The 25,800-nt window shown below is 42.3% G+C and overlaps 1 protein-coding gene across 2 annotated transcripts in view; it reads left to right on the top strand.

The window, feature by feature from the left end:
- Positions 1-25,800, top strand: part of LOC140428172 (TSC22 domain family protein 1-like) — a 260,710-nt gene that overhangs the window by 80,402 nt on the left and 154,508 nt on the right. Inside the window, exons 1-2 of one of the 2 annotated variants that reach the window (XM_072514328.1) lie at positions 5,543-5,633; positions 5,958-6,055. The exons of the other annotated variant lie outside the window; for it this stretch is intronic. Of the exons in view, the coding sequence (XP_072370429.1) occupies positions 6,003-6,055 (53 nt within the window). The 5' untranslated portion in view covers positions 5,543-5,633; positions 5,958-6,002. Of the gene's footprint in view, positions 1-5,542; positions 5,634-5,957; positions 6,056-25,800 lie in introns of those variants that run through there. 2 annotated transcript variants of the gene reach the window in all.

Here is a 25,800-nt window from a genome sequence, read left to right on the forward strand (position 1 = left end):
AGCTATATTCATCAAGACTTCACCCACAACATAATGCGTCTCCCTCGAACCCTTCATGTCTCTTCTTGAAGAATCTTTTTGGGTGGAGATTAAAATTCATTGGTGATGGTAACCAGTATTCCAATGCCATTGGGTAGTTTTGACTTTGTTGCTCAAATTGCTGTTTAAGCTAACTAGGTTGCAACCATGCTGTGCTTCTGGGCTGGTGCACATAATGTGCCAGAGTAGATTTTTAAAAAAAACTTCTATGTCAATATTTGCTGGAAACATTGTCTTAACTGACGTTAAATCATTTAATAGAGGGGTGTGTGTTCATTGTAATGTGTTTCCTGATTGGAATTGTGCTGCGAGTGTTTCACAGCCATTTCCATGCAGTACACACTACAATTTGTATTGATCTTTGCAGAAATGTCACCTCTCAAATTGTCAAGTGTGAAATTTTGAAGGATATAACTTTGCAAGTACTACTCTATTAAAACTGCACCATAATGTTTAGAATATACAGTTGGAATTTTTTTTCAATTTTAGGGTCAACATTGGACCCAGGAGTGTCTGCATTGGAAAATCGTGAAATCAAAATATTTAACTTTCTGCACCTACTGCCAGCGTCAAGCACTCCCAAGGCTTAGGTTTGCTTGATTGTATACAGCTATTTCTCACTGCAACTTCCAAGATCAATGATTTCTTTCCCCCTTGCCAGCACTTGTCACGTGCATGCCTGAGGCCAACATCTCTGAAGGGGCAAGTGTCTGCTGAGGCAGTGCCATTACCAATTTGAAATTGAATCTCGACCGAAATAGATTATGTGAAGAAAGGATGAGCATTTGCTTGGTATTGATTGATGGGCTCCAATTAGCTTGTCATCTGTTTGAGTTAGAGTTAGACTAGTTATATTATTTGGACTCTCAGTGGTGCCAGTGGGTTGGTTGCATTTTTGAAGCTGGCCTCGGGTTTGGGAATAGCCAAAGTCGCATGCCATGCGCCCCCGACTTTGCACTCCAAATCTGTTGAAATATTTACCTGTGGAGCACAAGTGATACCTGTCGAGACTTTACAACTTTAATTAAATTTCAGAAAAGGTCAAGAAGTTGTAGCCTTCCCTTCAGACCGTAGTCTCTTTTTAAGCATTTTATTTGAACCTGCTAGGTCCTTCTGTAGACGGTGAACCCATATGAAATGGTTGCTGGGTAGCTTAAGTTCATCTTGTGTACTCTAAGCTGCACATTGAGGTGTGGAAAATATTACAGTTGTGCTTTTTGCTTTGAAAGAGTTAATTTCATAGTTTGCTTCAAATTTTTGCAGAGGAATTGCCACATGGCAAAATCATGGACAAATTAAAAAAACAATGTTGGAATAGTGTCTGCCAAAAGAATGCCATAGAATGGATGTAATCACTGTACATAGAAATTGCTGTGATATTGGGATTTTTATGCACCTCCGCCTCATTGGCTGATAACTATTGTCTGTCACCATTGCCAGGTACTTGGAAGGACATGTAACTACAATTAGAATGTTGTTCTGTTACCAATTAGTTTTTGGATAAAAAGGATGCACAAAGCTTGCACCAGACTGCATTTCAAGTTGAATGCCTATCTGTGCACTGGGAAGAATTCTTCAACAAAATTTTATTTCCGATTAGGAAACCACAAGTGTCTTCCCTCCTCCTGCAAGAACTCCTACGGACCAGTTTTTTGCAGCTAAAGTCAGACTTTGTATTCCAAGACTACTTGTATTTTAACAAGTTTTTTTTTTACTGGTAATATTGTCAAATAGATTACGTACTTGTGGTGGGCACAAGATCAAAAAGTATAGCTAATGTTTAATTTTCATGTTTATGATGCAGTTTAAGCCACCTGAGATGAGCTCCATGGTATGGGTAATAGAAAAAAAGAGTCCCTGAGATTGCTGACGGCTCACCCAGTAATTCTGGGCACCAAAGACTTACAACTGGACACTAGTGACTGAATTCCAGCCACCTGAAAATAACACACCTTTGTGCTGGATGGCTCATGATCCTCGATGCATTTTACTAAATTACTTTTGACCTTAAATGAAAGAGGTTTACAAAGTCCCATGCAACACAAGGTATTCCTCCAGAAAGCTGGGCACTGACTGAGAAGTAAGAAAGGTTGCTGAGTTGTGCTAAATGAAATAGGAAGCGGCAGGGCGGTTTTGGTGAAACGCGCTAGTGTGTGGGGAATACGAAGAATCCCAGTGCTCCTCCTTGTGTTCTCTGCTCTTTCCTTTTTCCTGTTGTGTCCTCTCTACCTTTTTTTCTACCCTGTCTTTACATCTCTCTCCTCTACCCCACCCCCCTCTCAACACTATGCAAGAGGAAAAATAAGTGCTTGCAAAGATATTGGACAAGCAAGCCGTATGGATCAGTAGTTGTACACGTTTATTTAAAAACAAAATGAAGTCTGTCTCTTTGCTCGCGGGTATTTGAAGTGACAGGATATAAAATCCAGTATAAAATCCTGGTCAATCTTTTATAGAGAGGAGAGCATATTTCAGTGTATGAGCCATTGAAGGAAGCATTCCAGCACACACACACACCCTTTTGATCCCATCACTAATTTATGGAATGGAGACTGGCATTTTAACGGTGGGAAATTCATCTTGGCTGGTTGTGAGCAGGAAATGCGAGTTCTCTGCACAGTTTTTTGAGCAGGTGCAGAGTTGCTTATCACTGTTACAAGGCTTGGTTTCCTTGATTTGAAATGACCTTTTCCCAGTGGCATGATTGCGAAGATTAGAATAGCTACTGTGCTCGGTTGCTGAAGCATTGGCTGCAACCCCATTTAGCATCTAGGCATCTGGAGACTTGTAAAACAAAACAATCTGGTCAGTTTGTGTTATTTTGTGTGCCATGTCAGTTTCGACTAGCACTTTTCGCATTGGTAGTGAAGCAGTTATGGTGTCTTGGATTAAACATATAAATGGTGTTGGGTCTCTCTGATGGCTCAGTTAAGTTCATTGCCAGAGATTGACCTGGCCCATCAGGCCTGCAGGGTCCCTGCTTTATGTTGAATTAGGCTGGTAGTGAGGTCCTCAACACCCTCTGGGCAGGGAGAGGAGAAAGTCAGCCAGGTTGTTCTAGATTGTTTTTGAATCATCCTGGTTACACATTGGATGAGAACAGGATCAGGCTTGGCAGTGATTATCTGTCAAATAGCTTGCTCATACACATTGTTCCAGTTCATACATGAAGAGCAGCAACTTGATAAATCTTTTTGTGCAACTAGATGCACCAGTGTAGTCAGCGGCGATGTGGGGAAAAAAAAAAAAAAGAAAACTGCACCCCATTTCTCTCTCTTCCCCCCCCCCCCCCCCCACTCCCCAAATGTATGATTACTTTGTGTCAAAAGCAATGTTAATATTTACACAATTGTTAAAAATAGGACCAGTGATTTTTACCAACAGCGTCACTGTAAAGTGGCCTCAAATACTGTGTCCGATAGTGCATCCGATATTATGGCCGTGTTGTTGGGCTTGGGAGTTACAGGAAGCAACTATCAATCATTTGCCGCAGGAGCTGTGGAGAGATTGGAAGGGCAAAGTCATTTGCACCTTCAAACTGAATATTAAACCATAATACAACAGCAAAAAATACGGATGCTGGAAATCTGGGGGAAAATATCGGAAATGTTGCAAATGCTTAGCTCCAGCAGCAACTGCGGAGAGAGGAACATTAATTCTGATATACCGTCATTAACCTGAGGCATTCATTCCATTTCTCTCTGAAGTGATCTGTCAGATCTGCTTATTATTTATTTTGTTTCCTTTTTTAAATTTTGACTGTTCGACAATATTGTCACATTATCATTGTTTCAAGTTTGATATAACTATTTGTAGTTTGCGGCCTGCTTCTCATCCTTTGTATGCTTGCTGAATCTATTTGACAGCTGTTAATCTTTATTGTCACAAGTAGGCTTACATTAACACTGCAATGAAGTTTCTATGAAAATCCCCTAGTCGCCACATTCTGGCGCCTGTTCGGGAACACTGAGGGAGAATTCAAAATGTCAAAATTACCTAACAGAACGTCTTTCGGGACTTGTGGGAGGAAACCGGAGAAAACCTACGCAGACACGGGGAGAACGTGCAAACTCCGCACAGACAGTGACCCAAGCCGGGAATCGAACCTGGGACCCTGGCGTTGTGAAGCAACCGTGTTAACCACTGTGCTACCATGCCGCCCTATAAGATCACTTTTAATTAATGTCGGGGGTAGGATGGAGATGACTGTAGAATTAGCTGGGGTTTAGGGAATTATCAGGGCTGATTTTGTGTAATAAAAGCCCATTTTCTTTGTGCTGCAGTGCAGCCCAAATGAGCAAGTACAGACTAACCATACTAGAAATGTGCAGTAGGCTCATTAGCACTCAAAGGAAAAATGTAAAGCGAAAATAAACACTGCTTAAAATTTCCAGCAGAATGGGTCAGGATGAGTTTGAGCCTGTTGGTAAGGCAAAGCGCTAACCTTTCTCGTTGTTCAAGGTGCTGTTGATTTTGCTGCGTAATCTGTTTATTTGATTTATATTTGCAGTCTTTTAGTATTCCAATGAGAGTAATTTTCAGAAATAAAATGTCAACTAGACTGCAGCTCAGCAATGCTATTTACCTTTTGATAATTTCCTGACTTAAAAAAATATGGTGTTACTATGACAATACAGAAATTATAATTTACACCCAGCTTTTAAGACCCTTGTCAGATGTCCTACAAAGTGTGGAGGTTTTGCATCAGGAGGGAGTGAAACTATAAAATGCTTTTTTTTGAAAAGTGCCCGGCTTGAAGAGCAGCAGAAGTGTAGAAGATCGATTTATATTTTATTTTAATGCATTTTTGGTATTCTGGCTGAAATCTTAATTCAAGTTGATTATTTAGACATATAATCTAGATAACCCATGAGAAATAGCATTGTTTAAACCCTTGTAAATGATTTAATGCAGATGTGAATCCCTGAAGAAAATCCCCAGCAGAAAAATGGCTACCTGGCATCTACCTGTGAGATGTGGTGTTTAAAAACTAGTTTAATCACAGAGTACAAATTTAACACAATTTTTTTTTTAAATTAAAAAAATAAATAAAATTGAGTACCCAATTCATTTTTTCCAATTAAGGGGCAATTTATCCAGACCAATCCACCTACCCTGCACATCATTGGGTTGTGGGGGCGAAACCCACGCAAACACGGGGAGAATGTGCAGACTCCACACGGACAGTGACCCAGAGCCGGGATCGAACCTGTGACCTCGGCGCCGTGAGGTAGCAGGGCTAACCCACTGCGCCACCGTGCTGCCCAATCACAGAGTACAAATACCACTTTTGGTTTGTAGGAAGTGTTGGTAATTCAGGTTTTTTGATAGCTGTTTTTACTTCCCGTTTTGCCTGCTGGAAAAGCAGAGGGACCTGTTACAGCCATTTGGCTGATGTCATTGAGGCATTGTGATGTAGCAGCTGTAGAAATGCTGGTTTCTCAGGTTTTCTTCCTTTCTGTCCCCCCTCCACCCCTCCTCCTGCCTCCTCTTCTCATCAAAGCTCTGACAAATGTTGACAGTCAGTTCCACTGGTGGCAGTTATCCTCCTGTACCATTCCCAAGGGGCTCTTCTTCATGCCTTAGCCGAGACAGTGAGTGGTGGTTGACTGCATTAACCCGCTTTAGGTGTAATGTCGTACAGTGCTGTGTATAATTATTTTCTTGCTGTACACCAAGTGGGAAACCCTTGTTGCTCCATTATGGGAGATAACCAGCTTGTGGTTTATTTCACCAGGACTCTAATATAACTGATCACTTAATAAACTGGCCTAATTGCTGATTTTATTTCTAGGACAGTGGCAAGTGTTTGAGATTTGAAGCAAGCCTTTAATTCTGTTTTTTTTCCTCTCCTTTTTCCTTTGATCTGCTCTGGGAATCATGATGACCTTTCTAATCTTCCTTTAATCCTATATCAGGTAAGAAACAGCTTTGATATTTTGAAAGCCTTTGCAAAAGGAATCATGTTTTATTGTGTGGTCCAGTGGAATGGTGTGCTGAGAACAAGATCTCGAAGGTTGCCTTGTTTTTCACTTAAATGTGTTAATGCCCCATTCTGAAATTGTATTTGAAAATTTTGCAAGGTTATTTATGTAATGATAGTGATCGATATTGGTGGAAGGAGTCGAGTCACTACAATCTGGAAACAGAACCAAATCAATAAGTGTCATGATTAACCATTCCTTTTTGTGCTCTCCTTGCCCCCACCCCCTCGTTGTATGTATGCTTATTTAAATGTAACCTGCATTCAATACTCAAAGGAAAAATGACAGGTGAGTTGCTCTGAGGGATGACTATGCTGGGCAGCATGAAGTTAAAATGGTGTTCTTTATGCCAGTAAATGTTGGAGAAATGTTCCATTTATTTCCTTCCATTGCAATTGGCAATTATTTTGCCTAGTCATTAACAGAAATGCGCAGGGGTAGGGGAAACTGAAGGATATTGCATGCAGTGTTGAGAGAGCATCATCGTAGGAGGATCAAGGCTGATGAATAACAGAGCAGGGAGCGATAGAGCGTCGCAAAGCAATCACGGGGTGGAATAGTGAATAGGTGAAGGTAGAGCAGAGGAGTGGGAGCTGAGCTGAGGGAAGCAAGGTCATGATCAAGGGTAAGTAAAAAGGTAAGGATCTAAGATTTAGGAACCAGAATAATTAAACCAGGTGGTCAGATGGCTGAGGTTTTAAATCTTTGAAGTTTTATGATGTAAAACTTCAGACTGAAAAAATCTTATTTCTGATAAATTTAATAAATATTGTCATCAATAGTGGAATATGGCAAGGCACCTCAGTCCTGTTAAAGGCACATTCTGTGCCATTTTTGAATTCCAGGATACTCGTGTCCTGATCATCTTGCAGGAAGTATAGGCAACTGGGGGAGCTCTAAATCTAGGTTTTGGCACTTAAGCAGCACCTGGATTCACAGCGGTGCATTCGGTAGGCTGATAGCTATGCAGGTAGCATGTTTCTAGAGATGGTTAGTGTTTGGACATGAGAGTGCTGGCAATGAGGCACTGAGTGGCTGAGAAGGACCAGGCAAGTCCCCTGAGTGCATCTTGCTCCCTTACTGGTATTCCTGATCTGAATATTGATGAGGACGATTCCTTTGGATAGTACAATCAAGTCCACAGGAAGAGATCAGCAAACCAATAGTGTTAGAGCAGTAAATAATTAGGAGAGCATACAAGTGTTTCTGCAGTCACAGATGTGATTCTGTGATGGTATGTTGCCTCCTTAGCGCCAGGGTCCAGGTAGAAAGAGGGATCAGGTTCTGGAGGCTGATTTTAAGGAGCTAGGAAAGAAATTAACAAGCAAGTCAGAAGGTAGTAATGTCTGGATTCGTACAGTGGCATGTGCTAGTGAGTACAGAAACAGGAGGATGGAGCAGACAGCTGCATGACTTGAGCAAAGCTGCATGACTTGAGCAAATGCACAGGAGTGAAAGCTTTAGATTCCTGGTGCATTGGACCAGCTCTGGGGTGGTGGGACTTTTACAGGCTGGATGTTGCACCTGAACATAGCTGGGACCAGTTTCCTTCCAGAGAGATTGAGTGCTTGAACTAATTTGACAGGGAGCTTGGCATCAAGATAAAACATTAGAAAGGAAAAACAAGGTGCACAAAGGGTTGTGAGAGATGCATTTTGTGGGATCAGACTAAGACAACAAAAGAAGGTTAAAGCGGTTTTGTGAGGTATGTAAACACATAGTATGATAAATCAGGTGCCTAAACCAGTGTTTTATAAAGGGGCCGTTGTATCTTCTTGTTTCTTTTGTACTATATTTAGAACGCTTAAATCCTATATGTTTTAAACTACTTTCTCAGCTTGCTGTGCACCTTCAACAATTTGTGCACAAATATCCTCTGGCCACTCTGCTCCCATGTCGATTTTAGAAACCTTTTATTTATATTGTCTTGTGTTCTTTATTGCCTCTATCTTCTACGGTAATGTATTTTGTACTTATCTGTGGTAAATTTCATCTGCCATACATCAGCCCATTCCACCAGCCTGTCTTCTGTCCTCTTGTAGTTAATCAGCATCATCTTCACCTTTCACTGCGCTTCAAATTTTCAAATTGTATCATGTACACCAAAATGCAACTCATTAATATGTCAGGCAAAGTAGTGGTCCCAGCGCCATCTCCAGGGGAACTCCAATACATTCCTCCATTCTAAATAAACCAACCAGTTATTACTGTTCTCTGTTTTGTTGTGCTTTAGCCAATTTCATATCTGTGCTGGTGCTGCCACTGCCCCTATTTGTTCCATCTGCTTCAGTTTTACTCACTCGTCTATTATATGGCACTTTATCAAGCACCTTTTAGAAGTCCACATCAAATGCATTACTTTCATTAACACTCCTTGTACCAATTGAAAAACTCAATTAGTTAAAAGCTATGTTGGCTTTCTTTGCCCTGGAATTTTGTCCTATAATATCGTTCCTAAAGGCTGTCTCACCACCAGCGTTAAATTGGCTGGCCTGTAGTTAATGGGTTTATCTATCTTTTACACCCTTTTGTGAACAAGAGTGCATGTGATATTTGATTTTCTTCAGCCCTTGAGCACCTCCCCTAACTAAAATTGATTGGAAGATTATGACTCTGCAATTTTCACCCGTACCTCCCATAGCAATCGAGGATGCATCCCATCTGGACCTGGTGGCTTATCTATTTTTAATTATCATAGAATTTACAGTGCAGAAGGAGGCCATTCGACCCATCGAGTCTGCACCGGCTCTTGGAAAGAGCACCCTACCCAAGGTCCACACCTCCACCCTATCCCCATAACCCAGTAACCCCACCCAACACTAAGGGCAATTTTGGACACGAAGGGCAATTTATCATGGCCAGTCCACCTAACCTGCACATCTTTGGACTGTGGGAGGAAACCGGAGCACCCGGAGGAAACCCACGCACACACAGGGAGGATGTGCAGACTCCGCACAGACAGTGACCCAAGCCGGAATCGAACCTGGGACCCTGGAGCTGTGAAGCAATTGTACTATCCACAATGCAACCGTGCTGCCCATCACAGCCAGTCTTTTAATATCTCTATCATTTGTTAGCCTAGCCATTCAACTACTGTCCTCTATGGCCTTGACAATATCTTCTTGCTTGTTTTTTATGGCAGACTTCTGTCCCATAAGATGATGATTTGCAATGTGGTCATCTGTGCTAAGCTTTGCCAGGTGTGGCTAGGGAGCCCCTCTCTGGCATGACAGTCCCTGCCACATTTGCTGCAGAGGAAAACAATGGGCTGAGAAGGTGCATGTTTTCTCTGGGCCCCCTTTTTGGGCAGCTGAATTTCTGCACGTCTCTCCCAATGCCCTTCCAAACAGCCTCCAGAGCTCGTGGTTATCAGCGACTGTATCTAGGTTGTTAACGTCAGTGTCCACCATTTCCATATCTGCTTTACAGGTTTCCTTGTAGCAAAGATATGGATACTCAAAGACCATGACCTAGTGGTCAATTCATTGTATAGAAGGTCCTTGGATATATGGCTGTCGCCCAAGAGATGAACTGAGCCAGCACAGATGTCTTTGACTTGCGTTGATGGAAATGACACACTGCAGAGCCTCTGAGTCAGTGACCATGTCCTGTCAGGGATGCTGAGGATACATCTGAGGTAGCAAAGATGGAAACTATTTAGCCTTCTCTCTTGCTGAGCATGTGTTGTCCAGGTCTCGTCATTGTAGAGTGTGCTGAGGATGCAGGCTTGGTAGATTAGCATCTGGCAATTTCAGTCAGGTTGCTCATGTTCCACACACTCTTCAACTTGGACTTCATAGCTGCAGCTTTTGCAATGCATGTGTTAATTTTGGCATCAAGTGACATGTTGTTATTGATTGTTGAGCATAAATGTGAAGCTATCCACCATCTCTAGCATCAAATTGTCAATGCTTATATGATATGAACTAGGGACATTAATAGGAAATTCAGCTCCTCGATCATGCTCCGCCATTCAATACAATCATGGCTAATCTCACCTCGGCCTCAACTCCACTTTCCCGCCCGTTCTCCATAACCTGTCTATTTACTCTAATATCCCAGCATCCACCACATTCTGGAGTAGTGAATTCCACAGATTCATAGGATGGCAATATGGCAGCATCCTGGACCATGACCTTTGTTTTCCAGATGCTGATGTTCAAACTAAACTCTTTACATGTCCATTTACTGCTGCAAGTATTCCTCAGTGTGGAATGTTAGTCCAGTATTGTCAGCACAGCACAACTCTCTGATGAGGAGACTTGGATCTCAGTTGAGCCAGACTGATCAGCATTCCATCAGTTCCAGTCTGTGAGTAGACAGCAGCAAAGAGAAGCAAATGCCAAAGTGGTATCAGAAAATAATCCTGTTTGACCCCATTGGATCTCAAATGGCCCCGATGTTGCCCCCTTCGTAGCTGACCTTAGCCATCATGTTGTCATGGAAAGAGGAGATCACATTGCGCAGCTTCTGCAGGCAGCCATTTTCCCCCAGCAGTTTAAATAGACAATGTCTGCTCACATGGTCAAATTCCTAGGTGGCACTGATGATGGTGGCAATGTATAGTGGCCTCCTTTGTTCACAGCATTTCTCTTGCAGCTACCAGACTGAGAAGATCATGTCTGTTTTTCCAGTTCTGAAACCACAGGGTACGTGCATTTAACCATAATCTGCAATTCCAGGGGAATACTTCTCCCCACAGTGCTCAGCAGGAAGCTACTTCAGCAGTTGTTGCAATCACTGCAATAGCCCTTGTTCTTGTAAATGGTCACAATCTTTTGCATCACGTGCGTCCTTTTCCACCTCCCCTCTGAATTTTCTACATTCAGCCTGCATTCGTGTATTGTCAATCTGTCATTTGTATTACACCCCTTTATCTACTTCATTTCTTTCACCATCCATGGACCATTGTTTTTTATTGTACCAATTTTGACCCTTGTAAGAATGTTCATGGGATGTCTTCTCCTTGGAGGACACCCATTATTTGATCACATTTTTGCCTTTATCCAGATTAGTCCTGTTCTCAACCCACAAAGTTCAATTTAGTATTTCTACTCCAGCTTGCTCCTTGTCATTTTTCATGGGTAATCTAAACTTTGATATTTAAGATCACTGCTCCCTAAATGTTCCCCATCTGAAACCTGTTCCACTCGTGACCATCCTTGTTCCCCAGAACCAGATCCAACAAAGCCACCTTCTTTGATATGGCAGTTACCGAACTATACAGTGGATCCTATTCCTAGGGGCACACGTGCACATCTTCTGGTATGTGTTGTCAGCAGGGTTGCTTTTGGAAGCCGGGCCAGCAGCTTAAAATGGCATGCACAAAAAGGATTCCTGCAACAGTCTGTTGGTAGTTATAGTCTTCACGCTCAGATACAGAACGTACTTGGAACAGTGTGATGTAAAGCTGTGCCCATGTTTTAAGTTAAAAGAGACTTGGTGAACTGACGGCTGTCTGAACTCATAATTTGTGAACGGTTGTGTTTTCAGATTGGCTCTCTCAATGCAAGTTATTTAGAGATCTCAGTGTTATTTTGGGGTGTGCATTTTTACAGTCTTAACAATAGATAAGTTTTCATGTTCTACGAGAAAACCTGTGTACTGAACAGCTATTAAGCTTGCACATTACTGGCCAATTCCCTAGTTTACATCATTGTTCACATTTTTTCTCTCCCTCAATATGATGGAAGATTACTGTCTGTTATTTTGTCCAGTTATCCAAAATCTTAATCTTTGTTATGTAATTTTGATTGCTTTTCTGCCAAGCATGCTTTAATGAGTGGCTGCAGAAATAAAGTACTGAACAGAAGCTTCACTATTTGACTGGTAAACATACATTGGATGTCCTACTTTTCCAATGCCAATAGTACTTACAAATCTTTGTGATTTATTAAATTGCAATCTCTTTATAATTGTTTTTCTTATTTTACTTCCTTACTATTTCTCTCTTCTCTCTCCTGGGGATATTCCCCTCAGTATCTCGTGCAAGTAGCCATTATTCTTATATGAGCACCTGTTTGTATGGATAAGAAGGTCATCCTGAGATTGTGATTGATTTTATTGCCCTGGGCAGCTAGGATGAGCAAGAAATACTTCCTTGCTATGTCACTTATATACCAAGGACTAATTTAAAAGGCAATGATTAACCGTGATGTCTCTTCTTGGTATGTGTTATGACACACGGGAGTAAAATGCCCATTTACTGTTGCAATTTTTCTTCTGGTTGAGCACGAGTGTTGATAATTGTGGCCTTGTTCTCTCCAAACATGTGCTGTTGTGGTAATGCCTCCTGTCTGGTGGAAGCTTGAGAACTTGGAAATCAGCTGGCAAACTTCAGTATTTTGCACTGGACAATGAAAATGCTCGACGAGCTGATCATTCTGTGCAAGAGTTGACCCTGCTTTATTCTGGGAGATATGTCATGAGAATCATTCCCACTGGTTTCGATTTTTAAAATCATGTCTCTGCAAACGGAGAATTCCACCCTTTCTCTTTTAATATTACTGGTTGAATACAGTGATGCACTTGCTTAGCAATATTTTTTTGGAAGTGTTCAAACCTCTAACCTTTAGTATAGCATCACAATAATGCAGGCAATTTTAAAGTGACTGCATTGAGGTTTTTCATAGAACATAACAGTGCAGAAGGAAGCCATTCGGCCCATCGAGTCTGCACCGACCCACTTAAGCCCTCACTTCCACCCTATCCCCGTAACCCAATTACCCTTCCTAACCTTTTTGGACACTAAGGGCAATTTATCCTGGCCAATCCACCTAACCTGCACATCTTTGGGCTGTGGGAGAAAACCGGAGCACCCGGAGGAAACCCATGAAGACACGGGGAGAAGGTGCAGACTCCGCACAGACAGTGAACCAGCGGGGAATCGAACCTGGGACCCTGGCGTTGTGAAGCCACAGTGCTATCCACTTGTGCTACCGTGCTGCCCATGGAGTGTTCATTTCAGTTACATAACTTCTCTGATGAGAGTGCCAGAATGTGCTTGTACTCCCAACACTATTAAATTCATAATCTACTTTCTCTTCATTTTGAATCTTGCCGGTGGACACCCGTTATTACTCTGGGTCAAGTAAACTGAAATTTTCACAATTTAAATAACCGTATTTGTTCTGGGCATTGGGAGTTGAAGCAATGGTATAAATTTATTGGAATAGTATGCACATGATCCTCAACTGTAAGCAGGGCCTCTCCTTTGTAAGCATTTATAAGAGCATCCATGGATGTTCATCAAAAGGGATGACCGGGGAATGTCACCCCTCAGCTTTTTCTCTAAAAGAAAGAAGAGCCACAGCCAGCTGAGACTTTCCTGATGATCCCATCTAATCGATATTCATGATGTTGAGGTCTGAATAAGCCATGATTTAATCAAATGATGAAACCGGTTCAAGCATCTGAATGGCCTCCTTATGTTCCTGTGTTCCCAATGCTAAAGGCGATCCATTATATGTAATTTGAATTGGCTAAGCCCAGATGTGTTGTTAGAAGAAGGAATATTTTATCCCATCATTCAAATGATGCCCTTGTAAAGTGGTGGCAGTTTAACACCAGCTTCTTTGCTTCACTACAGACCATTTCGCCCACTCTCATTCAAGTTTGAGGAGTTCATGGACCTCTGTCACCAAGATGAAACCCATCCGTTCAGTTGTCCTCTTCCTATACCTGAACCTTTATTACCTTCGAACCTAATTATTTCAATACTCTCCTGGCTGACCTTGGCTCTCAGTAAACTTCAGCTCATCCAGTGCGCTGCATGTGTATATGCTAGCCATTTACCCTTCACGCCAGTGCTTTGTATTTGCTCCCAATCTTCCAACGTCTTGAATTTAAAATTTATGTCCCATTCCTCACTTTTTTCCTGCCCAATATTAGTAATTAACTCCAGGCTTTTCCAACTTTGGCTCCATTATTGGTGACCATGCACTCAGCTGTCTAGGCCCCAGCTTCTAGAGTTCCCCCCCAAAGCCCCTGTGCTTGTCTTGGCTCCTTTAAAATCCTCAAAACATATCCATTGGACCAAGCTTTGAACTGCCTTTCCTAATCTCTCCTTTGATAAGGTATTGGCTTATAATTATGCCCTAACATTTTCTTTCTATGGTTTACTATGTTTCAGGCGCTACATAAATGCAAGTTATTCGTGTGGCTGGAGTGTTCCAGATTGGGTATACTTTAGGCTGAATTTAGAAACTATACATGTATTTTTTCTGCTTCTCTGATGTAATCTCAATTTTGTGGTTGGTCAGCATTTCGTTTATGCGCTTTTGAGCTGACGTTTTATTTGAAGTATACACATTCTAACAGAAGCAGTGTCCCCACATCTTTGGTGTACATTTAGTCTTGTTTGTTCCCTGCCATAGCTTTAATTTGCAGAATTAAAAAAAAAAAAACTGTTGAGCAAAACTTGACTTGTGACTTCTTATGCAGTTTATTTTGAAGTAGTCATCAATTGGGTATGGGGTGAAGCAGTGTCGTTCAGTTAAAGGGAAAGTCTTGCTTTGACATGGTTTCATGGTTTAAAAAAACTTTATCAGAGATACAAAGCCAGAGCTCAGTGTCGACAAGGGCAAACCCCTAATCCAGCTCCCTGCCCGCTCCAAAATCCAATTCAAATTAATCCAATTCATGGTCCCCACAAGAGAGACATACCAGATCCAGGCATTACATCTGACCTCACGCTCATTTTAGTCAAAATCCCAAAGTGCTTTGCAACCAATACTTCGAGGAATATAGCACCCAATTTGTGCACAACAGTTCTCATGATCAGCAAATTAAATTAAGATAAGGTTCATCTGTTGGTGGTGGTTGAGGAAAGAATGTAAACCAACCAATGAGGAGAATTCCCTGCTGCTCTTTGTCATGGGATGTTTTAGCTGAACAGGCAGACCTTGGTTAGAATTTTAGTTGTTGTTTGAAGATAGCAGCTTCAAAAATGCAGCACTCCCTCAGCACAATAAGGTGAAATTTTGAACAAGGTTATATGTGCTCAAATATTAGCTAGCGTAAAAGATGAGCTTTTCTTTAACAGTAATAATATGAATACAGATTATTCAAAAAACTAATATTGGAATCTTGCATAATTAACATTAAAATGATTGAACACAAATGGATGTAGTGATCTATAAGGTGTAAATATTTTTAATTTGCAGCGATGAGTATTATACAAGTCAGAAAATATTAAATGAGTAGCTGCTGAAGGAGCCTAATTGTCCTTTCCAAATAGAAATACAATGAAAACTAACAATGCATCTGTGCATTTGCTGGATAGCTGGATAGTCTTTTGAGGAATAGCTGGATAGTTTTTTATGTTTGCTTTGTGCAATATTTACCATTGGTGGAGAGGAATTTAATACCTGGAGACCTGACCAAATGTGAAAGTTTGCTTGCTTCATGCAAGGCGAATGGGAAGCTTCGCTTATCTAGTTCAATTTAGTTGCTCTGCATGTGTATCAAGTTATAGGTAGATGGATCCCACAATTTCTAACTTCCACGTCTAAACTGCAGCATTCTGCCATTTAACTTCCTCTAAATAAATTTTCTTATCCTCCTGGACCTCTGGTGCTGAACTGGGAACAAAGACTTCAGTCTCTTTGCATGAGTGAATTAGATTGTATTGTCCTTCTAGCTGTTTCAAATATATTTAGTTCTTCAAATAGTCCTCCGTGCTTCCCCTCTCGGATTTTCTATAAATCTCCGGCATCATCAGCATATGCTGACTAGCCCCTAGGGCAAATACCCTGCACTCATTAGGAGCCACATGCTAACAAAACAAAGACAAACTAAACTGAATCAGTGCTGTCACCTAGTATCAAGCCTGGATCACATTTGGTGCATTTCCTAGCCTGTATAGCAACATGCATTGACCAACCACATGCTCTCCAGGAAACCACTGAATTAGGTATTTTGCTTCGTGTGTACCCCTCCCTGTCAGTTGGCCTATTGTCTTTTATAAGTGTTTGCACTGACTATGTATAATTGGTACGTGGAAATATGATTACAATTCTGCAACCAGGTATCATATGCATTGTTCACATTCCAAGTTATGGAACTCCCAAATATGTCTTCAGTGGTAGATCATTTTCATAGAATTTACAGTGAAGAAGGAGGCCATTCGCCTTACAAAGAGCACCCTACTGAAGCCCATGTATCTACCCTATCTCCGTAACCCAGTAACCCCCACTTAACATTTTTTGGACACTAAGGGCAATTTATCATGGCCAATCCACCTAACCCGCACATCTTTGGACTGGGAGGAACCTGGAGGAAACCCACGCAGACACGGAGAATGTGCAGACTCCGCACAGACAGTGACCCAGCTGGGAATCGAACCTGGAACCCTGGAGCTGTGAAACAGCTGTGCTAACCACAATGCTACCGTGCTGTCCCATGTTGATTTCTTGTGAGTTACAGTCTGAAAAAGGCAAGATATGGGAAGATAAAATGCTAGAAAAGGTCACCTGGTGCGGGTGGGGGAGGAGGAATCATATGATGTGAGCGTGGGAGCAGCTGCATTTTCACGAACTATGGCTCTACTTTTTTAATCTTTTATTTTATTCTCATGCATATTCCATTTTTGGGGGGATATATGTCTTGCACGGGTTGATCCGGGTTGGAGTTTGGTGATGAAGAACCGAGTTAAATCGAGAGAGAATCCTCATTTGATTGAGAGTGTTGGGAATGGCTGTCCAGCCTGCAGTGGCAGTTTTGCTGGGGAGCGCCTTGGCGGTGCTGTCGGCACTGTCGGCACCGAGATGATGGCCGCCATTGCAAATGATGCGTTGGTTAATGATCTCCGCTCTGTGGTGCAGGTCTTCAGTGCTTTGATTAACAATGAAGTATCCTTGGGAGAATGGTGGAAATGCAGAAGAGAATCCTGGTATTTGATAGTGGTTTCCCTAGTTGGCAGGGGGGTGGGGGGGGGGGGGGGTGGCTGCCTTTGGTTCATGGAAATCCTGCTGCCTGGTATGTTGTCTATCCTGACTGATTTGGGAAATGGGGCCGGAGAAGGTGTTTGCGAGTCAAGTCTCTTTCAAGATGTGGGAGGCGAGTTCCCGATTGAGTTTGAAAATTGGCTGCTGTACTTTAGCAATCTTGGAGGCTGGGCAAAGGAGGTTTGCCAGGGCACATTGCATCTGGTTTTTAAAGCTGGGGTTTGTTGTGGCCCCCTGACCACTGGTCCTGTATTATTCTGTACCCGGTTGAGGTGCCCCCATGGCACGGCAGAGGTGAAGGCACTTCATTCGATGGAGTCTTTGAGAGATCCTGAGGGTTGCTTTATGATCTTGTCATGGCTTTGGCCTTTCCAAATGACATACGGTGGTTTCATTATCCTGCAGTTCACCAATAATCTAGACTTTGCTCCCTTGTGATTATGCTGTTGATTTCTTTTTATCTTTTCTCCTAAGGATAGGTGAGGTCTGAGTATGAGGGCGAGGGTTGTCTTATCATGTTTTAACAAAAATCATATCGAGTTGGTAATGTGATACATGGTTTGTACAGTCTTACTCCTGTTTTTTTATGTGTGGTAATCCTTGCAGTTATGAGAAGGGAGTACATTTTAGACACCCCTTAACTCGTTTATAATGAAGGTGAGTGGAGCCACGGCGGGGTGATGGGTGGTTCCACCTCCCAAGATGTCCAATTAATTGGACATCTTGATGATTCTTCTCTTCGGTGATTGGGTCTCCCCAGTTGAGGCTGGTGTGACTTTTGCTAGTGTTAGTGGAGTTGGTGCACTGCTCTTGGTGAGGTGCAGGGCCGGCTGTATGGTAGGCCTTGGGTATGTGCTAAGTGTACTGACTCCCGTATGTCAAGAGTGTGCAGAACTAATCCCGGTCTGGTGCTGGTGTTGGTATCCTGCTGTCCCATTATGCTTGGGGGGGGGGGTCCCTTCTCGAAGACACTTATTAGAGGCTGTGTTTTTCTTTTGATGTGTTTGAATATTCTTGGTTGGTAGACTCCTTTATGCATGAGGGCCTGGGGTTGATCTGGGTCCTGTGCTATGGTTGATATCTACCCCCTTATGGTTTGACATTCACTTGCCTGAGCGAGTAGTTTGTTTTCTTTTCTCTCAGTGGTAAGCGTACGCCAGAGGAATACAGACCTTTGGCTGGGTCCTGGTCCTCTCTTATCCTGTGACCGTCTGCCCCTGGTAGTATTTTTTTACACTGTTTCGATTCGGTTGTTGGGAAGGGCTGAGGGCACTGATCTTCCGAATCTAAAGCTGCTGATCTTTTCTGTATGAATGTGAAATGATGATCGTTCTATTCTGTGCCTGAGGTTGGGGTTATGTTGCATTGTATGGTATATGTATAACATCCTTTTAGAACTGGGTTCTTGTGTATTTTCTTTGTATTTTTCCTTTTTTGTTATGGTGGGTATAAATAATCTGTAATTGGTTCCTGCAGGGGTAGGGGTACTGGTGGGCCTGTTATCTGGGTTGGGGGGGGGGAGTTGGTGGTGGTTTGGGGGGGGGGGGGCGGTGTTGGTGGTGGTTTGGGGGGGGGGGGGAGAGTTGGTGGTGGTTTGGGGGGGGGGGGTGGTGGTAGTAGGTTGCGGTGTGTCATTGATGCCTCCGGTGCTGCTGGAGTTGAGGGAGAGGTGTGCTGGTGAACACCCGAACGTGATGTGAAAAATCTATCCTGAGCCCATGGTCAATGCGAGCAATTGCCCCCTGGCAAGGTGTGCGCCATTTTACCATGTGTTCATGGCCTTGTCCTTTTCTCCCTTGTTTTCCGATGGTGCATATGGAGGCAAGTTGAGTCTAAAGATTGTACTGAGCCAGCTATATTGTGGTTTTCCTGTTCCTGTGTTTTTTTTCCGGCTGAACTGAATTATTCTATAATCTTTACTGCCACAAGTAGGCTTACATTAACACTGCAATTAAGTTATTCCTGTGGTTTTGTTGCATTGTTCGTTAACCTGTAAAACTAAGTGCGTTGCAATATTTTAAATGATTTTTTTGAGTGTTAAACCCAAAACCTGTGAAAACATTGCCATTGTGGACTGTCAATGGCTATGTGTCTGACAGGTCAATTTGAATGTATTTGAGACTGTGACTCCAGGGTCCCGGGTTCAATTCCAGCCTCGGGTGACTCTGTGTGGAGTTTGCACTTTCCCGCAGTGTCTGGTGGGTATTCTCCAGGTGCTCCGGTTTCCTCCCACAGTCCAAAGATGTGCAGGATAGGTGGATTGGCCATGCTAAATTGCCCCTTTATTGTCCAAAAGGTTAGGTGAGGTTACTGGGTTGCGGGGAGATGGTGTAGGTGTGGGTTTAAGTAGGGTGCCCTTTCCAAGGGCCGGTGCAGACTCGATGGGTCGAATGGTCTCCTTCACTGTAAATTCTATGATTTGTGAATTCTATGAATATGAGACTAGCTACTGGGTGTCTGTCATGCAAGACAGCCCCTCCATCTGCCTCATCTAGGTTTCAATGTGATAATGCTGGCGGCACTCACAACAGCTGAGTCTCATCTATCAATTTGACAGGAGATTCCATCTTGAGCTATACAGCCTACATTAATATAAATGTTTCCACATCAACTTTTGCTAAAGCTGAGAGTATTCTGTAAAATACATCACATTTACAAAGAATTTATATAATGCTTTTCCCTAAAACATGACTTTTTGGCTGCCACATTTTGTCTCGAGTACTTAAAAGTTTACTTGTAAAGAAAGATGAGAATGGAATTAGTGATCAATAATTGAGAAACTGGAAAAACAAAACCTGAAAGCAACCACTCTGATTTGACACATCTGGCCGCTTCTATATGGGTGTTGCCAACCACTCTCCAATTACTCACCATTGAGAACTCATCGGTACAAGTTGGTCCAAAGCACTTAGTTGCTAAGTATCATGCAGGACAAAGGCAAAGCATCTCCACCTTTTCAAAAAAGGATTAGCAATTCAGCAGTTCACAGCTTCGCTCTGGCAGACTCCACAAGAAAATTATTCTGGTGGCGCCTAGAAAGGTGTTGCAGAGGTTTAATTGCTACCAGTTGATATTTGAATACATTTCAGATTGTAAATCAATAGAATCAGTCGAAATGTAACACAAACACACACAAATCTGTCCCAAGCAAGGTACCAATGGAACTGTCAAAACACTCACTAATCTGTATTCCGTATCTGTGCATTTTGGTAAGTGTTTTTCTTTGGAGGAGGTACCTGCAAAGGAACCTTTCCGTTGACTTTGGGATGGATACTCGTGAGAAATTAGGCAGGCTTGGAGCAGCCCCTGACCAGTGGTAAGACTCTTGCAGAATTGTCTGAAGAATTTTTCCTGCCAAATTGTCCAGGACTGTGGTACCTTTACATTCCTTTCAAAAAATGCAAACTATAGTTGTGACTTGTTTATCCATGCCCAGTACTGATGTGATTCCTATAGCTATTCACTTAAATCAAGGCATAGATGAAGTTCTCTGCAGGCAGTAAGCAGATGCTTTGCAATAATAGTTTACATATTCTGGCTGACCCATTGCTTCACTCCTCCTTATCCTCCAGCCCCATAATCATTAAAGACACCTGCCCCAAGCACTGAAGTTGCTTCTCATCATTTTGCCACATTTCCCTCCCCCTCTTCCATTAATGCCCTTTAAAACCAACTTCTTTGATCAAACTTTTGGTCAACTTCCCTAATACCTCTCAAATATTGCGATATATTCCTGTAATGTGCTTGTGAATCATTTATCACATTAAAGGTACCATATAAATGCATGTTGCCCAGATGGAGAATTTCAGATCTCTTGAACATTCCATAGTAGAGCACATAAAAGCAACCAATAGAATATTTGGAAGAGGGCTCCCTTCAGGTGGAGGAAGAAGACTGACTAAAATAAATAAGGACTTGTGTTCATGGTTTCAGGATACCCCAAATCACTTTATTGCCAATGAAGTGGTTTTGAATTGCAGTCACTCTTGTAGTGCATGCATTGCAACAGCTAATTTACACATACCATGCTTCCACAAATAGCTATGTGATGATGAACAGATAATCTATTTTAGTGATATTGATTGGAGAATACATTTTGGCCAGGACATTGGGGATAGCTGCACTGCTGCTGTTCAAATCAGTCCCCGTTTACGTTCAGCTGAGAATGCAGATGGGGCTTTGGTCCATTGTTGCATCCAAAAGATGGCACCTTTGACAGTGTTACATTGAATTGCCAGCCTAGGTTTTGTGTTCAGGGCTCTGACTCGGGCAGTCCTATAAATACTGTGGCTACAAGAACAGTTTAGAGGCTAGGAATTCTGTGGTGCATAACTCACCACCTGATTATTGCATTAAACAAAATCAGTGACAACCATTTGCTGACTCATTCCTCAGGGTAATGCCTTGACCAATTAGGGTCAAGCTGCCTGGTTTCAATCTCAAACAATGCTCGGCAGTTAACTGTCAGTCACCATTAACTGGTGCACTATGCATGCCAATATCTCTACCCATCAGAACCTACTTTCCAACCTATCAGCACCTTCTGATCCTGTATAGATTTTTGTGTTTCTCTTTATATTGGTACTCTTACGAAGTACCTTGATGAGTGGAAGACTAAAAGCTTCGACTTGTTTATCTTTTTCAGCAATCCTCCATTTTAATTTGATAATTCATAATCCAAATTATTCCTCTAAATTGTAAAAAGTTGGAAGACCCAGCACTGATCCCTGTGGCGCACCACTCCTGTCAACCAGGAAAGGACCCATTTATGCTTACTCTACTTTTCCTGTAAATCAGCCAATCTTTTATCCATGCCAATATGTTACCCCCTGCACTGAGCTTTAATTTTCTGCAATAACCTTATTTATTTATTTATTTTAACAATCTTTATTGTCACAATTTGACTTACAGTAACACTGCAATGCATTTACTGTGAAAATCCCCGCGTCGTCATACTCTGGCGTATGTTCGGGTACACTGAAGGAGAATTCAGAATGTCCAATTCACCTAACAGCACATTTTTCAGGACTTGTAGGAGGAAACCGGAGCACCCGGACGAAACCCACGCAGACATGGGGAGAACATGCAGACTCCGCACAGCCAGTGACCCAAGCTGGGAATCGAACCAGGGACCCTGGTACTGTGAAGCAACAGTGCTAACCACTGTGCTACCATGCTGCCCTATGATGAGGCACCTTATCAGATGCTTTCTGAGAACCTTTGTACTGTCCATCCATTGGTTCTCCTTTATCTACAACACTTCTGCAAAGAAAACCAATAAATTGGTCAAACATAAACCACCATTTACAAAACGATGCATACTCTGGAAGTGTCCTGCCATTACACCTTTAAACACAGCAGATATCATGGCTAGCTATGCAACTATCAGGGCGTTATAGTTAAATTCGGAAGTGTTTTGTTTATTGCCCATTGTGCAATCTTTCCAGGATCATTGAATAAATATTGGCAATAACAAGCTTGTGTTTTTTTCCTCCCACTTCTAGTTTCCAGATACTTCCCACACATCTGTTCCCTAATTGAGTTTAATGTCTCAGCATGGGCAAGGGATCAAACCTTCCATCTTTCAGATAATCCTTCTTCTCTCCAGTCCTTCATTGTGACCTCAGTTTGGCATTTCACAAAACTAGCTTGCTCTCCATTTAAAACATTCTTCCGACTTAAGACTTCTTTCAGCAGAGACCACCATCCCAAATGTTGCCAATCATTTGGAAGGTGATTATGGCTGTTTTTTTACAACAACAATCCAGTGATGTGGAAGGAGCACATGTTTTAAAAAAATAATTTGTACCCAATTCTTTTCCAATTAAGGCACAACTTAGTGTGGCCAATTCACCTACCCTGCACATCTTTTTGGGTTGTGAAAGTGAGACCCACGCAGACATAGGGAGAATGTGCAAACTCCACATGGACAGTGACTCGGGTCCTCGACACTGAAGCAGCAGAGCTAACCAGTGTGCCACCATGCCACCCTTAAGGAACACATGTTAAATGATTAGCTGTAGGGTTGGAATAAACGGCCTCTCCGTTTCCTTCTCAACTCACCTGCATCCTTTGACAACGGTACCCTCTTCCAATGCCGCTCCACTATCCAGCTATGTGAGACTGCATTTGCCTGGTTCCATTCTTTCCCATCTAATCGTAATTGGGAAATCGCTTGCAATAGCTTCTCTTTGCTCCTGATATTCTGACAACCCCTTGTCTACCTTTGACTGCTTCTTATCTACATACTTTTGCCTTGGCAACAACATCCTGAAAACAACATCAATTTCCACACACATGCTTCACCACCTCTCTCAATCCCACAAATGTCCCCAAATTTGCTCATTCAGCCCCTGCAAAAACACTGTGGTATCAGTGCTTCCTCAATCCTGGCCTCCTGAGCATCCCTGATTTTAATCACCATTAACAACTGTAACTTCAACTGCCTGAGCTCTAAGCCCTGGAATTCCCTCCCTAAACCTTGCTTCATCTCTACCTCTTTTTTTTCTTCCTTAAAGATGCTGCCTTTGGCCAAACATTTGCTCATCTGCTCAAATACATCCTTGTGTGGCACAGTGTCAAATTTTGTTGGATAATGCTGTGGAGCACCTTAAAGGCAATATATAAATATGAGTTAAGTTCAAAGCTATATCACCATTATTATGATCCTTGGTCAGACCTTAGGACATGGATTTTGAATAAACAAAAACACACTTTACAAGCTCAGAAAAATGAAACCATTTACAAGACGTATCTTCTACGCTAACATTCAGGGTACGTATGAGATGCATGTGGATTAACATATGTACTATACTACTGAGTTAATGACAGATGCAACCAAGACTGAGTCTGTGGATTTCTCAAGAACCCACCGAGACATCAGTAAAGAAAAAGGTCAAACAATCTCATTGAAATTGATTCACGAGGGATTACCAGCTTCACCTTTGAAGATTTCTACTTGGAACTCTCTCCAAAAGTCACTCCCATTTGAATGGCTTTAACAATGGCCCACCTCAGAGTTTTAATCTCTCCTTCCAAGATTCTTTCTTCCTGGATTCCCAAGTACACTCAAACATTAGCTCACAAGCACACACTCCGATCTGTGGCTGAACCCTACAGAAACTACTGCTCCAAAGGGGTACCGTTGCATCAACAGTCTTCACTCCTGGTAGTTCTTTAGGTTTTTAACTGCGAATCATCGAATTTACAGTGAAGATGGAAGCCTATCGGCCCATCGAGTCTGCACCGGCCCTTGGAAAGAGCACCCCACTTATTTTTTAATGTTTAGATTACCCAATTCATTTTTTCCAATTAAGGGGCAATTTAGTGTTGCCAATCCACCTACCCTGCACATCTTTGGGTTGTGGGGGTGAAACCCACACAAACACTGGGAGAATGTGCAAACTCCACACGGATAGTGACCCAGAGCCGTGATCGAATCTGGGACCTCGGCGCCACCATGCTGCCCAAGAGCCCCCCACTTAAGCCCTATCCCCGTTATCCAGTAACCCCACCTAACCTTTTGGACACTAAGGGGAAATTTAGCATGGCCAAGCCACCTAACCTGCACTTCTTTGGACGGTGAGAGGAAACCGGTGCACCTGGAGGAAACCCGTGCAGGGAGAAAGTGCAAACTCCACACAGACAGTAACCTGAGGCTGGAATTGAACCTGGGACCGTGGAGCTGTGAGGCAGCAGTGCTAACCACTGTGTCACCGTGCCATCCCACTTGACTGGGACCTGTTCCCGTCCCTGTCTTTGTGACATTTACTTTCTGAAACTGATTTAAGAAGAGTTTTCTGACCCTTGAACTGTTCAGTTGACCTTCCGATACACTCCCAGAGTGTGTCTCTTTCCTTTAACACCCAAGAAGCAATTAATCAAATTTATCTCACTATCTTAACGTCCACCACAAGGGTGTAAACCATACGCGTATGTGGTCAACTTAGCATTGAATCAATTGATTCACATCTGTATTTTCACAAAGCCTAACCCAAATATTTCATGTCTTATTATTGTCTTATTATTAACGAACCTAACCCAAATATTTCATGTCTTCTTTATTATTAACAAGCAACCTCTTGGTATGCACTCTTAATCACAATCAGATGATTCTTATTGTGTGGACAGTAGACAGATAGAGAATATTATGATTGCATGCGTGATGTAGTTTGTGTTCTGACTTCAATATGTGTAATGTGATTTTGATCTTTTACTCCTTAGTGACAACCTGGGCATACTTAGTGTGTTTTCAGATGCTTAAGTGAAAAGAACGCAACTAGATGATGCCACTAAGTATACCTGGAGGAAACAAATAAGTGCATCTATCAGCCAAAATTGATTTTTGCCTGGAATTATCCCCAAGCTAATACATGCTCTGACCAAACATAGTGACTGACACTGCCTTTGAATTTCCAAATAAACAAAGCTGAAAAAGGCAAACTCTGACCCATCTACATGCATGTGGTGTGACTTGCATACCTCATCTATCCTTGTGCTGCATGCCAGAAAAGCTGAGACTAATTAAATGGATGAGAAAAATAAATTCCTCAAATTTCTAAGGCGATCAAGTTAGTTCCAAGAGACTGCAGTAACTCATAAACAATAACAGCAATAAATCTTCTACGTCCTTGATTCATGGGCACTCATTCAGCTACCTTCTAAAGAAGTGTAGGCACGGTAGCACAGTGGTTAGCACTGTTGCTTCACAGTGCCAGGATCCCAGTATCGATTCCCGCTTGGGTCATTGTCTTTGCAGAGTGTGCACATTTTCCCTGTGTCTGCTTGGGTTTCCTCCGGGTGCTCCGGTTTCCTCCCAAAAGCCCCAAAAG

This window comes from Scyliorhinus torazame, chromosome 8 (genome assembly GCF_047496885.1).
Source record: "Scyliorhinus torazame isolate Kashiwa2021f chromosome 8, sScyTor2.1, whole genome shotgun sequence".
NCBI lineage: Eukaryota > Metazoa > Chordata > Chondrichthyes > Carcharhiniformes > Scyliorhinidae > Scyliorhinus > Scyliorhinus torazame.